This window comes from Bombus pyrosoma, linkage group LG1 (assembly GCF_014825855.1).
Source record: "Bombus pyrosoma isolate SC7728 linkage group LG1, ASM1482585v1, whole genome shotgun sequence".
Taxonomy (NCBI): Eukaryota; Metazoa; Arthropoda; class Insecta; order Hymenoptera; family Apidae; genus Bombus; species Bombus pyrosoma.
Genome location: NC_057770.1, coordinates 4,059,009 through 4,084,838, shown reverse-complemented (window position 1 = coordinate 4,084,838; position 25,830 = coordinate 4,059,009). Strand labels below are relative to the sequence as shown.

Genomic DNA, 25,830 nt, shown 5'->3' with positions numbered 1-25,830 from the left:
AACACCCGTGCAGCCGTGTAACCGAAGAAACGTCATAACAAAAATATGTGTATCGATATCTCGGCAATGATAATGAGTCTCGCGTACCTGAGATCGGTTGATCGGTGCTGCAGGGCGCGGCGGCATGGTCCCGTCGCAACACAGCGCCGTTCGACGAGCACTGAGCAGCTATTCTGCGCCAACGGGGTTGCGTCGACGTCGAAAAGACGTGAACGGTTGCCTCTCGCCCCTCGCGCTTACCCTCCTCCCACCACGTACTACCGACGCCACTCTTCAGGGTACTCTCACACGTATTACCCTCCCCCCTCTCTATCCCGCGTGCACACCCCTTCTCTTTGTCCTTCTTCCTCGTACAAGCTTGCATCCACTTGCATTCTTTCCTACTTCCTCTCGTTGTCTACGGCCTGTGTTACGTCCTCGAGGCTGCCACCCCCGTGGCACATGCGCGGAGAATCCTGTCCAACAAAACTCTTCTCTTGGAGCTGCCAGAATTGGGAAAAACGGGCCGAGGAAAAAGGAAGAGGCCACAGGGAAGGGGGGAGAAGATGCGCGCGGGGTGGTATTTTCTAAAAAACGTTCCCTTCCTTTTTACTTTTCCCTTTCACTCCTGCTTTCTCTGCCGCGATTCCTATTTCGTTCCTGCTACTTTCTTCTCTGTCTCTTCTTCCGCCTCATTTTCTCCTTTTGCCAACCTCTTTACTATTCACCCTTATCGCCTCGTTTTAACTTCATCTCCCCCCTTCTTCCTTTTCTATTCTTCTCTCCTGTTCTCTTCTTTTTCGGTATCATCGTTCCTCCTATTATTATTCACCTCGGTTCGCCTGGCGAGGCACCTCTTCGTTCTCGCCACCTCTTCGCTCGTTTCCTTTTTTCGTCCGGCATTGTCCGCCCCCTCGTGTCCGTTTTCCCAAACGGACGTTTTTTGTCCGGTGTCACGCTCGCATCGAAGTCCATCTCTCTAAAACGCGTGGCTGAACCACCCTTCTTTCTCTCTCGCTTCTCGTTAAGTTTAATTCGATGAATCTCCTGCTTGCTCGCACTCTCCTGGCTCCGGCAGGGATTTCCGGAGGCTTTTGTTGCGTGCCGAGGGGCCGCGAAGATTCGCTGCAGTTTTACCGCTTCCGTTTTCCCGCTTGTAGTCCTCCTCGTTTTTCCTTCTTCTCTCCTCGTCTCGTCGCTCCTTTCTCTATCGCTCCTGACGGTTACGCGCGCGCACTACCGCGCACTTGAAACGTAACTTTTAGCATGGCTTTTGGCTACACTTGGTAATCCTAAATGGCTTGACGTTTTTGTCTTAAGAACGGTCGCGTGTAGCTTTTATTCCTCGCCATTTACGTTCTGACTTCTTTCATCGAACAAACATGGTCACGCGGAGAAAATGGAACGCTTGTCAAACAACTATATTTCTTAAAATAATCCCACCGTAGGAAAATACCATGATGTAGATTTACGAATGTTTTACGATACAAACGATCGTTTATTTTATCAGAAACGATAACGCAGTAATCGTTGTCTAATTTTGTACGTGGAATAATCTAACGATAAGGCCTGATCAGAAATGACAGAAAACTGTCATAGATAATTGCAGCGATAAATCGGTATTAATACGCGTTGATGTCGACTTAAAGGAAGCGGCGTTAAAGGAGAAAATTTTTAAAGATAAACCTCTCAATTAGATCTACGTTCGTTCCAATACCATCGTCTTGTCGAAGCGTTACTATAATTTTTAGTATCGCTTTTGTCGCTTCCGCTAATAAATATTAGCCACGTTCTGTGATGATTGTTTCGTGAATCGAAGGCGCGCACAAGATGAATACCGCGGCTACGAAAATACAAGGGATAGGGGATGAAAAGAGTTTTATTCGAAGAGCTCGTCCGTGCGTACTTTTTTGCTCGTGATCATTCGGCCTGTTCTTTGTGTTACGGAATTTCGTCTAAACAAATACCGCTTTCCGACGATCTCCTCTTAGCAACTCGAGATACGAAACAATGCGATCGAGATAGGATTTACTATGGAGTTCGCCCGTTTCCCCTTTGTTTCGTACGAACATTTCACGAACTCGCGCCAATTTTTGCCTCCTGGACCGGAACGTTCGACTGGAAAGAAGAGAGAAACGCATCGCGAGGCCACTATCCCTTGCGAGCAACGTTTCCTTGATTTTAAGTGAATTCACCGGTGGTCCATTGACGACGAAACAACGAACGAACCCGGCTAACTTTAAATAGCTTTCAAAACTCTCCGCCACTACGAATTACTTTGTTTTAAATGATGAACAAAAGGCTGCCTTCTGGCTCACCATCGCTTCGTTCACTCTTTTCGTATCCTTTTTGTTCGACCTTGTTTTATTTAGCTTTTTTCCCCCCTCTTTGTTCCTTTCATAATCCGTAGTTTTCCTTTACAGCTTCGAGTTTTCCTACGCCATAATCGAGTAGAATGGTTCAATAGCTATCTCCGGACGATGTGAGGGAATCATCTATATACCAGTCGTCTATCCTATCCCTCCGTTTTCGTATGTTATAATCGAACATAAAGCTTCTGACGGTGGCGTATCTTCGCGATTGCTCGCTTCCTTTGCCGTGCTTCTCCGCCGATTTGTCATTTCATCCTGGTATTTTCACACCAATGTTGTCGAACGCAACTTTCGGTGTAATATTTCAGGCACGATATAAATCATAGGCAAAGGGAATAAAGGCGCCTTTCGATTCTTCTTCCCGTCTGTCACCGTCTTTACGTGAGAAGATTTTCCCCTAAAAGTGTCAACCATTTTCCAATTCCCCTTCAAGCATCTGCTCTATATTAAACTTTGATCTTCTCCGGCAAGATGAGAACTATCTTTGACAAGCTATGTTTCAGCGAAAATCAGTAGAATTCTGCTGTGTAAATCATTTTTCCATCTCCATTGAACGATCCGACAAGAGAACGTAAATGCTGGCAAACCGATATCAATTATTCGTATCGGCAAATACAATCACGTGCGACATGCGTGTCAAACTGTTTACGGAAATACTTAACTTATCGTTGGATTACCAAACGGACTAATCAACGTCTCTGTTAACTAATTAACTAATCTCTCAGTTAATTAAATTCGTTTTTCATTAATCGATTCTCTCTATCGAAGACAGGCACACTTGTCAAATATAAGCAATTCGTCGAGTCAAATCGTCGTCGGGAATGACGGATAAGTATTTCACGGGGAACAATGAATTTGACAGTGAGAATGATAAACAGCCGCGCACCGTTGCTACGAATATTCGATCGGCATTGCACGCCGACATGATTTAGGGCTGCCGGCGATCCTTACGAGCGACAATCGAAAGAGAACACGAGCCGAACGTTCTGTTAAAACGTACCACCTATAGCGATATCACGTCGTTGCAGCATTATATGCGAGAACACAAATCTCTATACATATTTATAGTCTCCTTGCATATCCGTAATTTCATTCAGTTTTGACATTTTTACCGAAATTAAACGATTCGCTACCGATGGAAATCGAAGATTAAATTTGTCTGGATCACTGTGGAAATTGGCTCTATAACGATATTTCTCTGTTTTAATATATGTACACAAGAATTATGTCGATCGAATTAACGTTCGGATGACGCGATGAATATTCAATGTGTCGGACGTTTTAAATTCGAGTTGTATTAATATTAAAAGCACGCATTCAGATGGAAACAATGAGTATTTTAAAGAGTTGGAAACGTGGAAGATATCAGTGATCGAAACGTATCAAATGGCGTGGAAAATATATATCTTTCGTCGTTGAAACATCATTGGACTGGAAATTGTTTGCAACCATGGAAAACCTATATAGGTACACGAAATCTCTTATCGTAGCATGGAAAATAAACTTTAACTATGTATATATCGACAAATTGTAAGGAGATATATTCTTTGGCGAGCGACGGTATCCAACGACGTGTCTCGTCATCCATTCCCGCCCCTTTTCACCAGCCCGCAACCCCACTTCATCGTCGTCCCGAGAATCTTTCAGAGCCACGTTTTCCATGAAAGGATTCCGCGACCCGGCTGCCAACGAATAACACTGTTGTACGATCGTGTCTCAGACATTGGGTGAAACTTATTTTCGAAGGGAAATCTTCGTATTCCATGGCTACCTCGAAGTTCGCGACGAATATCGATAAACCATCGTTTCTCGTTCGCTGGAAATCCATAAACGAATCCTACGCGAACAAAAAGTTTCAAGTTCCACGACGTACAAATATACGGAATTCGAGAGCTCTGATGAATCTTTTATTTCTCATGAAACATTTTTCTATCAGCTTCGGGTAAAACTCGAAGCTCAGGTTGCGAGAACAAAAAGGGGACAGAGGTATCGGAACAAATAAAATGAATTTCGATCTCACGGATATGTCTCCTTTCTTTTCCTTTCTTTCTTTTTCTTTTTTTTTTTTTTTTTTATAGGAAAATCTGTAGAATCAGCCATTTACTTCGTGCACTTTCTCTTGCAGATCTGTTCGACGACGCGGTAGCGATCACGTTGGATTACGAACAGTTAGAAACTCAGCGAATACGATTGTCTTCGAGCTAACGTTCCAGCTGTTCGCGCGAATTTTAATTACGTGCTGTACAACCGATTGGAACTGTATACCTTCGCGTAAACAGCTACGGAATATTTCATGCTGTTCCGCTGGAAACCGACCCACCGTGACTCGCATTTCCGATACGATTCTCATAATTACGTTGCCTCGTATACTTTTCCTTGCGCCATCAAAACCGATACCTCTCTTCCGTCATCGAGATGGATGTAGCAGCGAATTTTACATCCACCGCAGATAAAAGAAGGCAAACAGCCAGCGCGATATTTTTCGTTCGCGTTTTAGTGCGCGTTTTTCCTGAAAACGAGCAGCTTGACGTTTCATCCACTTTTCTGACGATACCGCGACGAGAGTACTTGAAAAATATCTCCTTATCGAACGTGTTTCGTCTCCTCTCGCGTTCACGTAACACGCGTATATACGCGCGAAGACGTATAACCCAGCATGATCGAAGGGACAGATGGAGTTAACGCCACGCCGCGTCGCGTCGCGTCGCGCCGCTAGCTTTTCATATCCACCCATTCCGTACTCCTATACTTTTTCCAACCTTAACCACTCATATTTCACATCGGATAAAAACGCATCATCCATCTCGAAAAGAAGCTGTAATTCCCTAGTGGACGCGATCTCTCGCCACGCTGATAACGTGCTCCTCCACGAGTTACGAGTTTCTATCGAATAGCAAATGCAAATAAGCTATCTACCACGGCTACGAAAACAAACGTCGAACTCGCAATCGGCCTTTCTCGTTTACGCGTATACATATGTACCGCGATCCACGAGCGTCGGTTTATCGTATGCGAATCTATCGCGCGCATACGATGCCGAGACGCGGCGCTGAAAAGTATGAGTCGAACGCGAGTTAGATAGCGATTCTGTTTGCTCCGATTGCCAGGTCAAAGTTCGCCAACTCACGCTACCATTGCTGCACATCTTACATATTTCACATATACGAATTCGTTGGACAAAGGGTGCGTGAACAGGCGGACTTTGCGTGGCCTTCGCTAGCCACCATTGAGTCGACGTTTTCCTAAGCAAGATACAACGACGTCGATCATCGTCTGAGACGTCAAGTTCCCCGCAGAAGAAACTCCATCTCCCACCCGGCTCATCGCGTCACATTTTTGTGCGAGCATAGGCTTCTAATCTTCGGTCGTGATAACGTCGACGTCGTTTTCTACCGCGATTTCCAACAGCGGCAAGTAGTAGTGTGTCGTTGACCATCGTGACGACCGCTCCACCTCGCTACCGAGGTCTATGCTCGAGTGTAGTCCTCTCCCGTCGACTTCTTTCTTTCCTTTTCTCTTTCTCTTCTCATCTTCTTATTTTACCATAAAAATTCTCCGAAGCGAAACTCGCTGAAAGAACTGCTCGCGAGATATTCCCTTCACGGATTATCAGATTTCCCATTCTGAGACACGATCTTCCGATTGATATTTAATACGAATCCACGCTTCTTTTCTATTCCTATCTCGTTATATCGGTAACCTTCCATTCTTCGGTCGAGAAAAGGGCGCACGGGTGATCAGGTGACATTCGTCGGATTAGAAATATCGTAATAGTGTCGCGTTGGTGAGAAGGTGAGCAAAAGGGCGAAGAAGTTGAAGAGGCAACCATGTACGCGAGATTGTTACTATTGAGATCCAGTAAACTTGGATGTATTCCAAGGAGATTGGCTTCGTCCTCTTCGGGGGCGAGGGTGCCCAAGCAAGCAGTACGTGCAATTTTTCTTATTTTCACCTTTCATTTCTTCGCGGCGAGTCGACGGGATCGATCGATCGGAGCCGGGACCGACCAGAAGAACGATTGGCCAACTTCTATGCCGTCGATTCAATTTTTAACGCGCTCGGCCGTCCGTGTTTTTAATCGAACGTTGCCACTCGAGGAAAGCTTTTGTGTCGTCTGCCGGTGTAATTAATAAAACAAGCAATCTGAAGTTACCTGGCGTGCGCGTCGGCAATTGTTTTTTCGAAATCTTGAAAAAGTTGTAGAAAAGGGGAAAGAGGCACGTGCAACGCTCGTGCAACGCAGAACGATAATAAAATATACATGTTATATCTCGAAAATATTTCGCAAACTTATGGAAAGCTTTTAGAAATATACGTATTGTGTTTGTTATACGAAACTTGAAATTTCATTAACATTATTACGAAGCTCGGCTACCACTATTGTATGGATAAAGTTTGAAACAAATCAGAAAATACAAGCTACATTTTCGCTGGTAAACGTTCAAATATTTTCAGAAGCCAGTGGTAGCTTTAAAAGTTATTCGTTAATTTTGTATGTAATTTTCTTATTGAGAAATCACCACCTCGCATCAAAACTTTCCACTGCGTTATGTCATTCGGTAATAATTTTCGCGACGAGATAATAACGAAAATTATTTACCGCTTATAGAATCGAAACAGAGCCATAAATAACGCGTTTAGATGCTACGTAATGCCATATATACAGTGGAAACCGCATTTCGATAATTTTTTGACAGCAAATAGCAACGGACCTGTTAAACGAGCTTTTAAATGCAAAATGCATTGTTCGATTGTAAAGATCGCCAGTTTAATTGCCTATAGTGCCATAAATGTAACGGCAACGTTATCACGAATACATAATACGAATGATATCTCCGTATACACATGCATGCCACGCAATCACCGGATTATAAATATCGTTCACATTTGCGCTCGTTGTACGAGTTCCAACATCCCGTTCTTCCTGTCTGACTTATGTACCTAATGTACGGTTCGATCGTGGAATATTTTCACGTTCTCTTGTCCATCGAAATTTCGCCAAACGTTTTTAGAAACGATGGATCGTCATACTGAACCGATGTATCGAATAAACGACCAACCATCATCGACTACAGCAATTATCGCGTGTACCGGGTGTTTACTTCTCATCAAAACAGTAAAGATAAGATGAAGTGGACTTTCCAAGGGAATCGTGATCCACCTTTCCTCCTCTACAACATCTAAGAGCCGATAAGAATCGTGTTTTATCAATTGCCACTGAATCACGATACAGCCACGATACGAGCAGCCTGGTAATGGGAAACGATCGTCGATAATTCGGATGGCGTGTACATTCTTGTGTATTTCAAGAACAAGATCGGTTCCATCGTCGCCCACCAAATGAGAATCGATGTTTTCGGTAGACCGTTAAATCAACAGGTCGAGCAAGATGACGATTCTTCAATGACATTTCTGAAAGGAGGTAAAACTTCGGGTATATGGAACGGTCGTTCGGCTTTCTATTCAGGAAAAATCCCTACTGTGGGAAAAACGATTCGAGAAAAAAGCGCTTGAGGGTGTCGTAAATTAGGGTAGAGAGGGTGGTTTCAACAATGAGCTCGAACTCATAAACTGTCTTGCCACTGAGACGCAGAGAATAGGCACTCTTTGTGAAGTAATTGATCCTTATGAACATTGAAGAAATGTACATTTACTAGAACAATTAATATCGTTTTAGTTTAGTTTAGTTTAGTTTAGTTTAGTTTGGAAGTCGTCGATGTTGATCAACGTCTAGGGACACGTATACATTCTAAGTTAAGATGCTACTGTTTTAATCGTAAGAGTCCTTATTACCGTATTTAGTCCTACAAATTACGATTCTATTTAATATATCGAAAGGATACGAATAAAGAATGTAGCAATTTTATTAGATCACGTAGCATCATAGATCCCGTTCGACGTAAGGAATTGCGAATTGATTATAGTTGAAAATGAATTGCGTCTTGGGAAGCGAAGATAAGAGAGCACGATGTGATTTATAACGCACAATCGGCAATCTCTGGCTTGCGAAACCAACGGAATCTGCGTCAGAACGAATCCGGAATCGACAATGCGTCACTGAAGAAAAGAAGAAAAATTTGCATAATCTTGGAGAATTTAAATGTCCGAATGAAAATAGAATCTCAAAACGAAACGCGGACTGGCTGAATAAATGTACATACATGTAAAAAGAAAAAACTGCTTATTTACCTACAGATATTTCCCAGTTTTTTTCTTTTTTTAATCTTTGCATTTCTTTACGTTAATTCGAAAAAATCCCTGAGCAGACGCGCAAAAATTCCTTCGACGTTTAATTCGGTGGTACACAAGTAATCAGAACTGTAATTTTATGTAACAGATAGAAATCGGTCCAGGAAGAGGTTACACGTGTACGCGTGGAAGTGTGTCGAGTGGCAATCGAATAGAAATTGGTAGCCGGGAATTTTTCGTTCTCGATTGAAGTGTTGCACACAAAGATAACAGCAAAGAACTCGAACGATCTTAAATACGATTGTGGATGACGCGGACAGCTTAAAAAAAGAAATTCAAAGATCGTCGGGATCTTTTATATAATTGCGTAAATTTCATCTGGTTACGCGTAAAAAAGAATAAAATAAAGCGCGTCTCATGCAACGAGGAATTAGGTAAAGTATAGATGCAAATTAACTCGATGCCGCGTCGTAGCTACGAAGCTGGCAAAAGGTATAGAAATCGTTCGAGGCTTTTCATTTGCAAATGGACAGATCTCTGCTTTAGATTTTAATGACTATCCTTGATGAATATCACGTCTTGAGATACACGTATTACATCGCGTATGTTTCAAAAAGAACGATACGGTTAGATTCTTGTTGCTTGAAATCCCTTCTGACGAGTTACACCGTAACCAAATGAAACGGATACAACCGACGTAAACAAAATCTTATCGTTAAAAAGATTGAAAAAAATTAATCAACATTGTAAGGGAAATCGAACAGACTTACACACGGATAATTGCAGGCGGTAGAGGGACCTCGTAAACCAACGATGTTCAACGAACGCAGCCAGCTGACGTATACAAGACGTTTGGTGGTGAAATTGGGCAGCGCCGTGATCACGAGGGAGGATGAACACGGACTGGCACTGGGTCGCTTAGCGTCCATAGTGGAACAGGTAGCCGAGTGTCAAAACGGAGGTCGTGAATGTATTATGGTAACTAGCGGTGCGGTTGCATTCGGCAAACAGAAGCTCGCCCAAGAACTGTTGATGTCCTTATCGATGAGGGAAACGCTGAGTCCTGGCGGACACATGAGAAAACGATCAGGTACAATTCTACATAATAATACGTCGATCGTTTACATTTATAAACGTGTGATCATGCTCGAAGGAAGAACGCTTATGACAAAAAATCTCTTTTCAGAGAAAAATATATTTACAGTTTGATAAGAATCTTTCTTTCGCACGTGTTTGTCTTTAAGCGTTCGTATCTGTCGCGAAATGAAATATCGAGTTGCATGTGAAAGCGAAGACATGGTCACATATTGAGAGACAATCTTTCATCATTCTTTGTACATAATATACTAATATATATATACTAACGGGAGATTAAGTTAGAGGCGCTTTTTTCCCAATAGTGAATTTAGTACGCTTCTCTACGTAATGGACTCGTTGGATGTGTCTCGGACGAAGTAAATCGATACTAACTTTTGTTCGATCGTGGAATTCATCGACCATTCTAATTCACTGTACAATTGCACAAAACGGAGAAACTTCATGAACGATTCGTTACAATAAAGGGCAATATATGCCGTTCGATGATAATATTATACCACAAATCGGATATCCGGCCGTAATTCAAGCCGAGACCGATCGTTTCAACGTGAATTTTCTTCTCAGAATATTATCAGCCAACTACAAATGAGGGTATACGTTCACCGCGATTGTACTTTACTTCATTCGTAATCCTTTATATCTCGCGCGCTAATGAGTCTCGATTATGGCAAAAATGTATTCGGATTTGGTTAAGTTACCATATTTTTTCGCTCGTATATCTCGCGAGCTCATCTCCGTACTTAATTCATTCTTTATTAATTAATCCCAATTACGCGAGTCGCCGATGTGAGTCACACGAAACGCGAGAATAATAATGCCCTCTCGCGTTTTAGTCGTCCACGGTGAATCGATCGACCGAATAATACCAACGAGTTATGACGATTAAATTGCCTGAATATAAATTCTCTGCTTCGAGTGACAAACGTACAATCTCCTTGCTTGGTAAGAATTGCGCGATGCTTTTCCACATGAGCACAGTTGTCACAATTAATCCGGTAAGGATCGTACAGACGCACGCACGCACGTATGAAAACAGAAATTGAGAAAGAATACAAGGGACATTTAAAGCAAATTGCACGGTTATCATACGAACGTTAAGAACTTTGCGAACAAAAGGAATAAAATGCTAAATAAATTACGTTGCCCGAGAACCAGCTTATTTCCTTCCTTCCTCTAGAGGACGAACGACGTGTTTGCAATGTACATTAGGAGGAAACATTCCGCCTGTTATTTGCTTGTATTAACGGTGTAGTAGAGATATTTCTTTTTTCGCCAGCATTCACGTGACTGCCGTGTGAAAGAGGTCGATACAGGGGATCGTAAATTTCGTAGCAAATACGAATTGTAGACCATTGACGATGGGGACCCGTCGGAACATCCCCGAGGTACTTCCGGATATACAGGGGCTCCTCGGCAACTTGACAATGTCCGGTCTTCCTATGTAGGTTAAACTAACAACCGCGAGCCGCCCAATTCTTTTACTGGTAATACCTTCGAGATTCTATTTGCTCGGGAAAACATTCGCGGTAATTCCTCCTTTTGAGGAAAGCAGCGATCGAACGCGATAGACAGAAATTGCTTGGAAAATAACGCCGCCTTGTTTCTTGTTACTTCTACGGAAACGTTTGTGTGTCCAATAGTTGTCCACCTTCTCTGGCATTTCTAACTCGTTTTGGCAAGAAAAACACGTTAAAAAAGAATTGCAAAAGCATCGTAAATTATCAAGATATCGCTCTTATTTTATCCCGTTTCTAAATTCATAATAATACCGCGGTTCGTCCAAGATCAATTAACCGTTTCGTACCAATTAACAACTCACCAAAAAGAATTTATTGTATCGCATACCAAATTCTAAAAAGAGAAAAATTGCTGCACTCGAATCGCAATGTATCGATACGCGAGGATGAGCGGTCAACTGATTTTGGACGGACTCCAGAGAGTTATAAGAGCAGAAACCATTCACCTAACAGTGTCGTTTGTTGTACCACACACGATCTACTGGCCGCACATTGTAATTTCCATCTAATGTTCACGCAGGCACCCCTTTAGAACCTAGAGCAGCAGCCGCAGTGGGACAATCAGGCCTGATGTCGTTGTACGACGCCATGTTCGCCCAATATGGAGTGAAACTGGCCCAGGTATTAGTCACCAAGCCGGATTTCTACAACGAGGAAACTCGTAAGAATTTGTTCAGCACCCTGAGCGAATTACTTAGCTTGAACATCGTTCCTATAATCAATACCAACGACGCTGTCTCACCTCCACCACATGTTGACGAGGAAGTAGCCGGTAGTGGAGGAAGAAGAGGTATTTCCATCAAAGACAACGATTCCTTGGCCGCTATGCTGGCTGCTGAAATTCAGGCAGACTTATTAATCTTAATGAGCGACGTCGATGGCATTTACAATCTGCCTCCGTGGCATGATGGCGCTAAGATGCTGCATACATTTAGCATGGACCTTAGGGACACCATCAAGTTTGGACAAAAGTCGAAGGTCGGTACCGGTGGCATGGACGCGAAAGTTAATGCAGCGCTTTGGGCTCTGGATCGAGGTGTCTCCGTAGTGATCTGTAACGGAACTCAAGAGAAGGCTATAAAGAATATTCTGTCCGGAAGAAAGATCGGTACATTCTTCACACAGACGACCGAAACTTTCGCACCTGTAGAGGTTGTTGCCGAAGAAGGTAAAAGCTTTTTTACTTTCCAGCGAACTTTTATGCCTTTCGAGTGCTTTATGAAATAAAAGGAACAGGTCATCTAGGTAGCTTAGATAGCTCCCGTAAATGTTACTTTCGAATTTGCTTAAGGAATTTTAACATATTTAATCGGCGAGGCGTCAAACATGAAAAAGTGTTTGTCTGTTTCAAAGAAAAATAATTCGAGAAAGATGGTTACGTTTATGTACGCGATAGTTTTTTCGTGGAGAGATCGGTTAGTAGCGTCATTTTGTTCTACCGACTATAGCAATATAGGTCATCGATTATCGAATGTAGAAATGAAACGGCTTACGGCTGCTGGTATCGTGGCCATTGTACAATTATCCGCGACACGTACCGCACTCCCCTAAGATATAGAAAAATATCACATTATTCGGGGAAGTATATTCAAACCAAACAACTTTTAGTTAACATGGCCGGCCATTGAAAAAGTAAGTGAAAAGAAAAGTAGTTAAATATTCCTTTAACTCGAGAGCTTTTCCGAGCAAAGTCTCTTCTATCCTCGTTACTAGTTGGGGTAATTTTTACCAGCGTCGGATTCCATTAAAACTTATTTAATATATCCTTTGCGGTTCGACCGTTCGATTGCGAATAGCCAACGCGTTCGACCCTTGTATTTCTTTCAAGAATAATCAATTTTATCCATTCAACGGGCGTAGTTATGTACTTTCTTTCTTTTCCCTTACAATATTGAATTAAGGGGAAAAGGGAATTACGAAGGATGTAAAAGACATTTAAAAAGTAATCTCGGAAAACAAAACGTGCAGAGAATCGAGGTACATGAAAAGGAGAAACTACCGAACTACGTCAAATACTTTATGACGCCAAACTTCGTCTATAAATCAGATCCACTTGAGACGCAATTGCATCTAAAAGATTCTCAACGTGGGATCTGTAATATTAACCCCAATTTATGGAAGAAAATCTTCCTCAAACCCAAAAATAACAATTTCCAGCTCGCGCCGGGAGCCGAGTTCTGCAAGCCCTTCAACCAGAGGAACGAGCAAGCTGTATCAACACGTTGGCTGATCTCTTGGAATCCCGTCAAAGGGAAATTCTAAGTGCTAACGCGAAGGACCTCGAGGCAGCGGAGAAGAGTGGCTTGGCGAAAGCTTTGCTCTCCCGACTTTCCTTGACGCCTGCCAAATTGAAGTCTCTGAGCTCTGGTTTGCGGCAAATTGCCAACGACTCCTTAACGAACGTCGGTCGTGTGCTCAGGAGAACGAGACTGGCTGAAGGTCTCGAACTGAAGCAAATCACTGTTCCCATCGGTGTATTGCTAGTGATATTCGAATCGAGACCCGACAGTCTACCTCAGGTGGCGGCATTGGCAATGTCCAGCGCCAATGGTCTTCTTCTGAAAGGAGGCAAGGAAGCAGCCAACAGCAATCGGTATTTAATGGAGCTGGTAAAGGAGGCATTGAGTACCGTCGGCGCTGCAAACGCGATATCCCTTATCTCAACCAGAGAGGACGTTGGTGATCTGCTGTCGATGGGCAAGCACATAGACTTGGTGATTCCTCGAGGCAGCTCTGACCTCGTTCGTAGCATTCAGGAACAATCGAAGCATATCCCCGTGTTAGGTCACGCGGAAGGTATATGCCACGTGTACGTGGACAAGGATGCGGATCTGATGAAAGCTATGAAGATTATTAGGGACTCGAAATGTGATTACCCTGCCGCTTGTAACGCTATGGAGACGTTGCTTATTCATGAAAGCCATATGAAAAGTAGTTTCTTCACGGATGTATGCAACATGCTACAGAAGGAAGGAGTAAGGAGATTAGTGTGATACTGGAACATAGGAATTGTTGTTATTGGATTTACCTAAGTACTTGACATTTTAGGTGAAAGTAAATTCCGGGCCCAGACTGAGAGAACAACTGACGTTCGGGCCACCAGCTGCGAAAAGCATGAAGACCGAGTATGGAGCCCTTGAATGCGCGATCGAGGTCGTGACAGACATCGACGATGCTATAAATCATATTCACAAATACGGCAGCGGGCACACAGATGTCATCGTTACCGAGAACAGCCAAAGTGCCACTCACTTCGAAAGGGAAGTCGACAGTGCCTGCGTTTTCCACAATGCCAGTACCCGATTCTCCGATGGGTACAGATTCGGCTTGGGTGCCGAGGTGAGCCGTTGACATTGAAACTTCAGGAATTAAAAAATTTACGCGTGGAAAAATTTTACAATTATAAAATTTTAAAGCTTACATATTTAAATATTTACATATTTAAAAATTTAATAATTCAAACATTTAAAAAATTCAAACTCTTTAAAATTCAACTTTGAAATTTCAACAAAATATCAATTTCTTACTATTTTAAGGTCGGTATTTCCACCGCGCGAATTCATGCACGTGGCCCGGTGGGAGTGGACGGGCTGTTGACCACAAAGTGGGTGTTACAAGGTGATGGCCATGCAGCTGCTGATTTTGCAGAGGGTGGTGACAAAGTTTGGTTGCATCAATCTTTACCCATCAACGAATCTGCATGAATTAAATCCGAACAATCTGAAGATGTCGGAATCTTCGCTTCTGCGACACGGAGGATTTTACATCAAGGAGGGAAAGATCAAAGGACCGGCATATTTTTATTCACAAAACAATTTAAATTGCGACCAACTAACATCTTTTTCTCCTCTCTTCAATCACTCGTCGCTAAATGTTCACAGATAGTTAAAAATTTAACGAAGTGGAGACGTAGAAAGTTCCACAAGTCATAATGGCATCTGTCTTCCACGAAGATCTTCCTATTTGATAAAAACATCATTACTGTTAGATCATTGTTATTTTAACATAATTACAACGCTGTCAAAATAATTAAAATTAATAAAAATACGGCAATCTTTATAGAATAGTTGTTGTAAAGTGCTGCTTTTATTAGATGAATGTCTAGTTTCGTCTTGGAGCAAGTATCATTCGCAAAAGTTATTGCCGTAACAAAATATATTACTGTCCGTCACAATATAGCTTTCGTCTTTTTTCTCAACGAACCAAAGAATATTAATACCTGGCGACAAATAAAAGCAATGTATCACATACAACTAATATCGTCAATCAATTTGTACTTGTATTCTATATTTTATTACCTCGTTACTCTTCCTTCTGATTATGAGAGAATTAAAAGGTACAAAAAAAGAAAGGAAATAGAAAATCAATTCTTATCGGAAAAGAAACATCCACTTGATTACTCTGGAAAGTTATCGTGAAACTTATTAAATAAAGTAAAATCTCAACAGAGACCCTCTTGTCCTCAGTTACTTCGGTGTTTGTAAAAGTGAAGTCGTCCGGTTATATTCGAAACTCCTCGACCGACTATCAACTGGTAAACTTGCATTTATTCGTTTTAAGTTACCTCAACCATTAATAACCGTAAGACGCCAATTAAGAATTCTTCAACTACCGAAATTTAAACATTTCAATCGATAAAAACATGTAAAGCAAAATCGTTCTCGAATGTAACGTTCGACATAAATAAGGAGAAATATCTTTCAGTAATTGCGTATGATTGTGTTTATCGACAATGACGTAAAACTACAATCGCACATCAAACTAAGTACAAAGTCCAATCTAAATAATTACAAGAATAATTTTACGAGTAGTTGAAGAACCTATAAATTTGTATTCTGTTGTCAGCAGTAAATATTTTTTAACATTATACTTTAGATTTAGACTGATTTAGATAACCACTATAATAATACTTTCTAGATGTGATTATCATATGATACTACTTGAGGAACAAATGATAAAAATATACGTTTATTACTTCTCTTATAGTACAAAAATGAAGTCTTCCTGTATGCGGCGATAAAGTAGTCTTCCTGAATTCGTTTGTCTTCAAATTATTCTTTATTCCATCAAGTCTTTTTACATGTTTTCAGGAGCCCACAATTTGAACGTTCGATCGTACGAACTAGTCCCGATGAATTTATGATCGGGAGAAATATCGACGGACATAACTTTACCATCGTGACCTGGTAACGTTTTAAGTGGTTGCCAGGTTTTATTTGACCATATTTTCGCAGTATTGTCGTACGATGCTGTGACTAGGTATTGTCCTTCTATTCTTTGGTATTTCACGTCTGATAGTAAATTTGTGTGCGCAGGTATCGTATACACGCAAGATCTCTTTCGTAAATCCCATATCTTAGAAGTATTATCTTCGCTCGCTGTTGCTATGTGAAATCCATTCGGGGAGAAATCGATACCAAAGATAGATTTTAAATGACCTTCCATAAACATAATGCACCGTCCTGTGCGAAGATCCCACACTCGACCGAAAGAGTCATGACCACCTGTGGCGCTTACACTACCGTCGCCCTGAAAACTATAGACCAACATTGTTTTGAACACGTTGTTTTTTATCATTGAAAACATATACAATTTTAGGTATGTTACCTAATACAATGCACAGCTCTGGCATGACCTTCCTGATGTAAGACTTCTGCTTGCTGTTCCAAGTCCCAAAGTCTCCAAGATGCGTCATAGCAACATGTCCCAAGAAATCTGCCAGATGGATGAAATGCTAGCCTTGAAACTCTGTGCGGTTCATGTCCTTCGACTTCAGCTAAGGGTTCCTCCCCAGATCCACCACTCCACAACTTTACTGTTCCTATATACACAGTGAATATTAGAATAGTATTTACCATATATATCATAAAATTTTGGTACAATAAATATACCATCCGAAGCGCAAGATGCTAACACACAAGTCTGTCCAGATTTTTCTCCTACCACCTCTTCAGTAATAGTAGCTTTTGGATGAAAAACAATGCAGCCAACATTACAAGTGTGTCCTTTAAGTGTTCTTAACAAAGTACAGTCAGGTACAGACCATATTTTACACAAGCCTGACCATGAAGCTGTAGCGAGCAATTTGGAATTTGGACTGAACTGACAGAAAGAAATTGGCCTAGTATCTCCAATTTGAGAACAGTAAATTGTCAAAGCTTGTAACTTTTTCAGAAGCTCTTGACGGCGTGCTGTACGCGTAGCTGTTGGTAACTCCAAATCCTGCCTTGCCTTACCCAATCTCGCCTTTGCTCTGGGCAATGAATACGCTATTGAATAAATAAAAATATCACACAGATAAACAATAAAAGACAAAAAGACTAGAAACAGTATATTTTAGGCTCACTAGCAATCCAAGAACGTGCTATTTGGAGTGAGTCTGGCCCTTCATGATACCATGTTGTTTCTGTGTCTCTCTCAATTGGATGGGATGGTTTCTCCTCCTCTTCGTGTTTCTTTTTAATTGCATCTTCACCCAAATTAGCCAATAATTCCCTCAGTCTTGTTCTCCTATCTGCAGGTCCTTCACCAAAAAGACAAATAGGCTCATCCAATTGTCTCAAATTTTTCTTTACTTCGGAATCATCAGTAGACACGTTGATTTGACGAGCTTTCTTTCTACGTTCAAATTCTTCTAAGAGAGCTTGTCTATCTTTAGACATTTCATCTTCAAGTTCCATATATTCGTTTGATATGTGAATGTTTCCCAAAGTAGCTGTAGCATTGGCATTATCTCCCAAATTTGTGGTATTTTTTTCTTCTTCGGAAGATTCAGCCACAGCAACCAATCTAGCACGCTCCGCTTCTTCGAGGGATCCATAATGAACAGTCTTTTGCTTCTTAACATAAACCAAATCTTCGTCATCTGACATTTTAGACAATTACTTATTATAGGCAGAAGCTGTAGAAAACAATACAAAATTAATAATACTATATGGTATCTTAACCTCGTAAAATAATTTAAATATAATCTATATTACACAGAAAGTGTACGGAATTATGCTTCTAAGGTATGATGTTTTATGTAGGTTAAACAGAAATTATACACTAGAATAAATGCAATAATAGCTAGAACTTATTAGCACCTATTAACTGTCAAGCGACACTATATACTTCAAATGATTCAAACACGAACATATCCAAGATAAGAAACAACAATCGATAACATTTCTTTTCGTTCAAATCGACTTGTATCGAGATATCGATATTCAAATGACTGCAGCTTTCTTATAGTTAGTTATAAATTTATACATATAATTTATATACACATAGTCATAAATTTATATAAAATTTTGATGAAGAATAATGGGAATATAAGCGGTACATAACACGGAAATGGGAATCTTTGAACTAACCTAAAATTTAAGAACAAATATTCTGATTGGTTAAACGCGTAGGGTATAAAATTATAAGAATACTTTATTTATAAATATTTATACTTACCTAAGTAATTCCGTGTAGTATAATAATATCGGAAATTAAAGTACATATGTATTAAATGACACAAACTGATGAACATATAAATGAAGACATAAAGAAGTCTCTCGGGAAAGCACGCGTACAAAGGATGGAACCGCGGGAAGTATTGCTCCTATCGCTCACCGACACGCGTTTATGTGTTTTGTATACTTGTATACGCGACACTTACGCGACGGTATAGAATATATCAAAAACAACCAATCAGAACCACATTCATTGCACATACTTTATATGTACTTTGAATCTCATAAAAAATTAATTAATTTATAAACATTATTAATTTATTTATAGACATTAATTTATAAATATATAAATATTTAGTATATAAAATATATAAAATTAGTTAATATATGAAATTTTATTATATCTATTCTATAGTAAATTATATTATAAGGTTATTAGAAGATTTACTGAAATTATATTGTTCTAGAACCTACTATAGTTTTTAAACTAGATAACACAAAAACCTTTTTCAATGTATTATAAAGGATGCAATTCGGAATTGACATTGTATGGATTTTAATATGATTCGAGACTCATATTCCTCTATAAATACCGATTAGTCTTCTGAAATAACTACAACATTCAACTTTATAACCTCTCATTCAACCGTTTTCACTATCCATTATGTATAACTTCAGACAAAAGAACAAGCATTTGATATCTAAAAAGCCAACGCCATGAAGGGTTGATAAGACATCAAAGACTTGGTGTAAACATAGATTTATATGATGGGTCTTGCCTTTCACGATTACTTCTATCGATTTACGCATCTTATTAGGAAGTTCTTTGAAACAGAAAATTCCATCGTCAAAAATGTTGTTGGCCCTGAAAAGGGCCGTTTGTTTGTGAGGACGTGAATGCGGCAAGAGAAATTAACCACCAAAACCGTACAGAGTTCTTCCTTGACGTTTCAAGGCGTAGACTACGTCCATAGCCGTCACAGTCTTCCTCTTGGCGTGTTCTGTGTAGGTTACGGCGTCTCGGATAACGTTTTCCAAGAACACCTTCAATACACCACGCGTTTCTTCGTAGATCAATCCAGAAATACGCTTCACACCGCCACGACGAGCAAGACGACGGATGGCTGGCTTGGTGATACCTTGGATGTTATCACGCAAAACCTTTCTATGACGCTTTGCTCCTCCTTTTCCCAATCCTTTTCCTCCCTTACCACGGCCTGTCATTGTGCACCTTGAAAAGTATCAGTGAAACAGCGATCACTAAGTGGATGTTTGATGCTCCTGGCACCGTGCTTTTATACTTACGGTTGCGCATTCCCCCTCCAGTCCGCGCTCGACCAATCAAAAGCCTTCTTCTAGTAACAGCATCGCATACAAGGGGGAGCTACTTCGGTCGAAAGCCGCATATATTACATTGAATGTGAATTTTTTTTGGAATTAAACTTCTCCTCAATTTGTTGATTTGTTGTAAAGTGACCACTCTAAAATTATGAAACTCTAGAATGGAGATATCAGAGAATACCCACTCACATGATCCATGAGGATTACGAACACTGTTCTCAAATACTTTTAATAGGACAGACAGAAGACTGTAATTGATAGGCCTGTAATTACCAGGAAGGAGTCTATCTTTACCTGACTTCGGGATCGGAATGACCGTCGTGGCATCTCAACTGGTTGAAAAATACACCCTCCTTAGAGAGGCTCGGTAAATATAGTACACATACAATATCATCATGTGAGAAACATGCGTCAAGAAGTTTCCCGGGACAGTGTCAAAGCCAACAGCTTTTTTTATGATTCAACTCGCTGAAGTGCTGAGCAACGATACCAGGGGAAATGAACCCAGTAGACACGTCATAATGATTGAAAGAAGACCCATAAGTTTCTCGGATTATCAGTTAACTTACTGATGATTGAGAGATTCCTGAGGGAGAATCCACCAAACGGCTATGAATATCGGTAAAATGTTTTGGTAAAAGAACGCTGGTGAGCAGATTACGCAGCAGAAGAATAACGTGTTCTTGAAGTTTCGATTTTATGTAATACTGGCTAGAAAATATACATTAAACTGAAGCGTTCTCCATCTTCTCCTCTTGCGAGCCTTAAACGCTACAATCCTTCTTCTCATATTGTCAACAAGAAACTTGTAAAAGTATTTGAAAACAGGGTCACCAGAGCACCACCACCTACGCCTAACTGGGTTCCTAAATCTGCTGAACAAGGCCAAGTAATGAGAGCGGCGTCACCTCAAAAAAGTTGCCTAAATAACTCACCTGATTCTTTTCTATAAACAATCAGCCTTTTTTTAAGGCCAAAATTCTTTTCAAGTTTTCGACTATACTCGTGAAATTATTATTCTATTGCTACCATAAAATACAATTTAAATCTTTATCATGTTTTATTCAAAATTATTGTCGTGAAGCCAGAAAATTTTATATGAATGTCTCTAAACTCCTAATAGATATCTCCCCCTATCTCTCTCATTTATCATATTAGAAGTGTGATTAAATTTCTGAAAAAAAGAGATCAATAGTGCCTATTGACGTGATAAAATCGGATGGACGATATATAATGTAATAATATAGTAATAAGTAATTTAAAATTTCTATTTAAAAATATAAATTCAGGTAGTTCAGATTAATTATGTTTTACGATTCATTTTTATTTTTTATGACATCGATTTTATATAATTTAAAGTACACTGAAATATTTAGAATTTATAATTTTGCTGCAATATATCGTAATTAGAATTTGAAGTAAACATCGTACTTTGGTCCCCTACAGAGAACAGAACATCTGCGTTGAACATCTGCTCCACGTCCTTTGTATGCAAAATCCGGCTTTCACTGAATTTGACGGTTACTCTTTCCTAAAAAATTATCCTTTACTTCTGTCCTAACCCTGATAAAATTTTTGTCTCGAAATTAGGTTTAATTTTTAACGAAACTTAAAACATTGCTTTATCGTCAATTCCAGAAATGTACCGTGTAAATGAAGAAATATTTAAGCTTAAAACAATAAATAAAAAGTGAATAGTCTGTGACTTCTGTCTGTGATCGTTGATTGTGGGTTTTGTATCTTTGAACTAAACGTCATTTTGCATATTAAAACAATTGCTGAATAGCTGGAATGGATTAGAAGGATACTCTCCTTCAACTGCATAATCATAAGTTTAAGCATTGAGATTAAAATGATATTAGTTCTTGTTGAATTACTCAAGGACGTAGAACGCTTCTTGAATTTTTCTATATGGCTCTCCATCTTTCTGCTACGTTGTCTGTAAGATCTTACTTGGTTATGGCATTTCCGCTCTGTTGTGGGAAAGGGGCTTCTTGAAGGTATGGTTTTTTGAAACTCACATACTTGATTTTCTGTTCTTTAATGGCTGCACAGACCACCAAGAATTTTGTATTCACTGTATTTATACGGTAATGCCGAAACAGTACCGAGTATGTGTTCAATGAACACATCGTTTGCCATTCCACTGAGAACCAAATGTCCCTTGCGAATCACTGCTCTGCATCGATTGAATTCTATGAATTTGTGCATGTATACGATGTGCATGTATCAGTCACTCTTTTTTTTCTTTTTGTGCTTTTTCTCCTAGTTACTATTAATGCGGTGCACGGAATATTTGTAATTTCCCTTAAAACTCGCATTGTGCCTGGAAGATTATTGTTTAAATATTGCTTGTCCAGTAGGTTTTTACATTTATCACGAGTAAAGACAAGAAAATGTTTCAAAAACCTGTGTGCCTGAATCAAATGGAAATGATTATAATAGGGAATATGTTTGTTGATTTCAAACGATAATTTGAACATTATAATTTGCTGTGGAGTTTATCAGTGGATCAGTTTATCCTGATTTCTAGTTAGAGTATTTTTAGTTAATTCTTGTACGTGTGTTTTAATATTTACGATGCTGCCATCTGCCTCTTCATATATATAATTGCAAATTCTGTAACCACGTGTAATTATTTTTATATGTATATTTTATATGTACATGTAAATACATAGATTTTCATATCTGATTGAAATTGGACTACCTTCTTCCATTAATGGATATAACTATTTTAATTAAGTCACACGATTTCCTTTTGTACTAGGTATTTATACTGATCTTATACCAACCCTTAATGGTATTATCTATTCTTAAATATTATCAAACTTGGACTCATTTGTTGCTAAAATTCCAAATCCATCACAGCCACAAGTAAATTTGCATGAATATAAATGAAATAAAACAAGCAGAAATAGAATAGAAGCTTTGTTGTGCTAACGGTCGCGCAGTACCCCTTCCAGTCCGACGCTCGACCAATCAAAAGCCGGCAGCCGGTAGTTGCATCACATAAAAGTGGGAACTTCCAAGCACGGAGCGTATTCAACACTTGGTCATAACGCTGAACGTATCGGTGTATTTTCTTACGGTTTGAAAGGATGGCTCGTACCAAGCAGACTGCTCGTAAATCAACTGGTGGAAAGGCTCCACGTAAGCAGTTGGCCACCAAGGCTGCTCGTAAGAGTGCCCCGGCTACCGGTGGAGTGAAGAAACCTCATCGCTACAGACCTGGAACTGTCGCTCTTCGTGAAATCCGAAGATACCAAAAGAGCACCGAACTGCTGATCAGAAAGTTGCCATTCCAACGTCTGGTTCGTGAAATCGCTCAAGATTTCAAGACCGATCTAAGATTCCAGAGCTCCGCTGTCATGGCTTTGCAAGAAGCTAGCGAAGCTTACCTCGTTGGTCTTTTCGAAGATACTAACCTGTGCGCAATCCATGCTAAACGTGTTACCATTATGCCAAAAGACATTCAGTTGGCACGCCGTATTCGAGGAGAGAGAGCCTAAACGAGCCTTCTTTTCTTTTTTCTATAAACAATCGGCCCTTTTTAGGGCCAAAATTCTCTTCGATATAGGAACTTCAGGTTTTAGACTGCTATCTTAAGATAATCATTATTTTATTGCATTGTGAAAAAGGTTCACATACAATTCCCGATAATTTGACCTGTTATTCTTAAAACTAACGGTATAAAATATGATACACATGGCTTAAGATTTCTATAATTCGGGTGTTTACTTCTGCTTTTTTTTAAATTAAGATTCTAGACTTATGAATAGTTATTATTTAATGAAATTTTCTACTAAATATTTTAGGCGGACATACTACTGTTTTCCACACAGAGTGGGGAACATCTGTCGGGCGGCTGCCCCCTTTTGCGTTAGGTAACATGACCCTCCGTCGATATTTGTCTATACCTTCTCTTTCTAACATAACCTTTTATCCTTTTTATAGATTCCTGAAATTTTTATGAATTCAGATGAAATAAAATGAATAAAAACACTGTCTTGCTTTGCATTACTTCCATGGCTTGTTTTTTTGTCTGAGATTATGATGTTAGGCTCAGAAATACTTAATGTATTATATCGATTTCAATTTGTATTATGAACAGCTACGAAGTACTTTCGTTTGGAAATGTTTTGTAATCTGTAAGAAAACTAATTGCATTGATGTTCCTTGATGTTTTTCGATGAGTCTGCTTCGATATTTAGCTAGCCATTTGGAACTTTAAACTAGAAAGTTTTGAACAGATAGCAATATGTAAGTACTTGTTGTTCTCGGAAATGAGGACTGGTTTTCATGATATAGACCAGGATTAAGTATGAGTCATCATATTTGATACAGTTTGGGATTGGTAAGGGATACGATAATGGGAAAAAATTTAATGTATAGGATCTAACCAAACTTCAACTATATAACCTGAACGACATCAAACTATCGAATGAATTTGTAAGGAAAGTATCGAAGAATTAAATTCCTAAGTTCAATTCCAAAATATATCTGTAGAATGCTTTTTTTTTACTTATAGACTTTCAATTTTAGTATATTATCGAAGACAATGTAAATGCCCATTCCAATTCCTAAACATTAGCTCTACTGCTTAACATCACAAGTAAATTAGATTGTAATAAAAAAATATTTATAAAAAGAAATACAATAGCTAAAGACTCTCTTCTTAAATAATGTTCGGGATAATCTCTTGACTTGAGATATCACTGCATTAGACTAAATAAAGCAAGACATCATTGAGAAAAGGCAGCACCGTATTCTGCATTACTTATAAAACCCGTGACGGTGGCAAAAACATGTATATTATAAATTATAAGAAAAGTCATGGTATTCAAATAACCTCACAAAATGCGATTTCCATTTCGTAATTAAAGAAAAGTTTGATACTAACAATTAATATATAACGTAAATAATCAAACCTAAATACTTTATATTCAGTACGCGATTCATTTACGAATGACTCGAATGTTAAGTTGTAAATGCAATAAACATGTTTTATGCTATACTCATTATATAGTCGGAGGAAGTCTCTTTTACTCACAAATCATGTGAGAGTTTCTAGGTTTGACGATATGGCAAGCATTCCCTGTTCACACCATCCAAAATGCATTCAGATTTTTTATAATCAATAAATATAAAAAGAATGGTCAGTATATTATTCACGTCTAACACGCTATTATAGGTTATAAAGTTATGATTTAGCTTTCGACTTCTACAACTTTATTATCGAATGTATATTAAAAACTAGAAAATAGAGACAGAATCTACCTACATACGTTACTGATAAATATTTATTTTTGTAAAATACGTTTATATTTGCCTCATTGAAATGCAGTAAAAAGACTAAAATTATATAAATAAAATATTTGTATAAATCTAAAACGTCCACTTTTATCATTCTTTGTAGCATAATCTGGATAAGATAATGCATCGTTTCAAAGTGCAGTTACATTTCACTCATTCACCACGTTGATTGTATTTGTCTGAAAACAATACAGACATCAGTCTTATCCGAATCATATCTAAGAATTAGATATGTAATAAATAGTGCGAATCATTTATATATAAAAAGAACTTTTCTGTGTCTTATAAGTATCTAACATTAAATGATCGTGATTAGAAAATTTTTAAAATGTTCGATTGTTATAAATGTCATTGTCCATGGACAAAAGCATAACGTCCTATAGTAATATACTTTGGTGATTAGTTCCGCATTATTTTTGATGAAAGAACCTGCTGGCTTCTACCTTAATATGCACATGGTTTGTCACGTCTACTATTTTGGCGGGAACTAGTCGATAGTGTAGGGTAGAGAGGTTATGTAGCAGCGCTTCCCTGTTAGATTCCCTAGTACCTTGACCAATCATACAGCATGGTCGGAAA

General features: G+C 39.4%; 5 protein-coding genes and 1 long non-coding RNA gene across 10 annotated transcripts in view; 2 read left to right on the top strand and 4 right to left on the bottom strand.

Moving 5' to 3' along the window:
* The window catches only part of LOC122571471 (tyramine receptor 1), a 70,218-nt gene extending 58,486 nt beyond the window's left edge, over positions 1–11,732 (bottom strand). The window contains exon 1 of one of the 3 annotated variants that reach the window (XM_043735278.1): positions 11,602–11,732. Coding sequence is in view for 1 of the 3 variants with exons in the window: in XM_043735253.1 (XP_043591188.1) it covers positions 88–364 (277 nt within the window). In the remaining 2 variants the exon portion in view is untranslated. Of the gene's footprint in view, positions 1–87; positions 1,259–11,601 lie in introns of those variants that run through there. The other 2 variants (XM_043735253.1, XM_043735274.1) reach the window with 2 other exon arrangements.
* Positions 5,622–15,606, top strand: LOC122571459 (delta-1-pyrroline-5-carboxylate synthase). Its single transcript, XM_043735209.1, has 6 exons — positions 5,622–6,277; positions 9,327–9,630; positions 11,676–12,323; positions 13,313–14,130; positions 14,204–14,494; positions 14,692–15,606. Exons 1-6 carry the CDS (start codon positions 6,179–6,181, stop codon positions 14,857–14,859), a joined length of 2,328 nt encoding a protein of 775 aa, XP_043591144.1. The 5' UTR covers positions 5,622–6,178; the 3' UTR covers positions 14,860–15,606.
* Positions 15,607–16,107: 501 nt separating this feature from the next.
* Positions 16,108–18,738, bottom strand: LOC122571464 (U4/U6 small nuclear ribonucleoprotein Prp4). 3 transcript variants are annotated; one of them, XM_043735231.1, is made up of 5 exons: positions 18,599–18,738; positions 17,502–18,056; positions 17,047–17,424; positions 16,763–16,976; positions 16,108–16,691 (listed from the first exon to the last, which is right to left on the bottom strand). In XM_043735231.1, the coding sequence occupies exons 2-5, from the start codon at positions 18,025–18,027 to the stop codon at positions 16,232–16,234; spliced, it is 1,578 nt and encodes a 525-aa protein (XP_043591166.1). In that variant the 5' UTR covers positions 18,028–18,056; positions 18,599–18,738; the 3' UTR covers positions 16,108–16,231. The 3 variants fall into 3 exon arrangements, with proteins under 3 accessions (XP_043591166.1, XP_043591175.1, XP_043591157.1); XM_043735240.1 differs by lacking the exon at positions 18,599–18,738 and adding an exon at positions 18,241–18,386; XM_043735222.1 differs by lacking the exon at positions 18,599–18,738 and adding an exon at positions 18,136–18,315.
* A 718-nt stretch (positions 18,739–19,456) lies between these two features.
* LOC122571724 (histone H4) lies at positions 19,457–20,703 on the bottom strand. Its single transcript, XM_043735783.1, has 2 exons — positions 19,903–20,703; positions 19,457–19,828 (listed from the first exon to the last, which is right to left on the bottom strand). The coding sequence occupies exon 2, from the start codon at positions 19,819–19,821 to the stop codon at positions 19,510–19,512; it is 312 nt and encodes a 103-aa protein (XP_043591718.1). The 5' UTR covers positions 19,822–19,828; positions 19,903–20,703; the 3' UTR covers positions 19,457–19,509.
* Positions 20,704–21,295: 592 nt separating this feature from the next.
* On the bottom strand, positions 21,296–22,863 carry LOC122571732. The gene is made up of 3 exons (XR_006318204.1): positions 22,646–22,863; positions 22,348–22,557; positions 21,296–22,264 (listed from the first exon to the last, which is right to left on the bottom strand). It is a non-coding gene; the product is annotated as an uncharacterized LOC122571732 (long non-coding RNA).
* A 137-nt stretch (positions 22,864–23,000) lies between these two features.
* LOC122571658 (histone H3) lies at positions 23,001–23,941 on the top strand. The gene is made up of 2 exons (XM_043735709.1): positions 23,001–23,822; positions 23,893–23,941. The coding sequence occupies exon 1, from the start codon at positions 23,037–23,039 to the stop codon at positions 23,445–23,447; it is 411 nt and encodes a 136-aa protein (XP_043591644.1). The 5' UTR covers positions 23,001–23,036; the 3' UTR covers positions 23,448–23,822; positions 23,893–23,941.
* Positions 23,942–25,830: the final 1,889 nt, after the last annotated feature.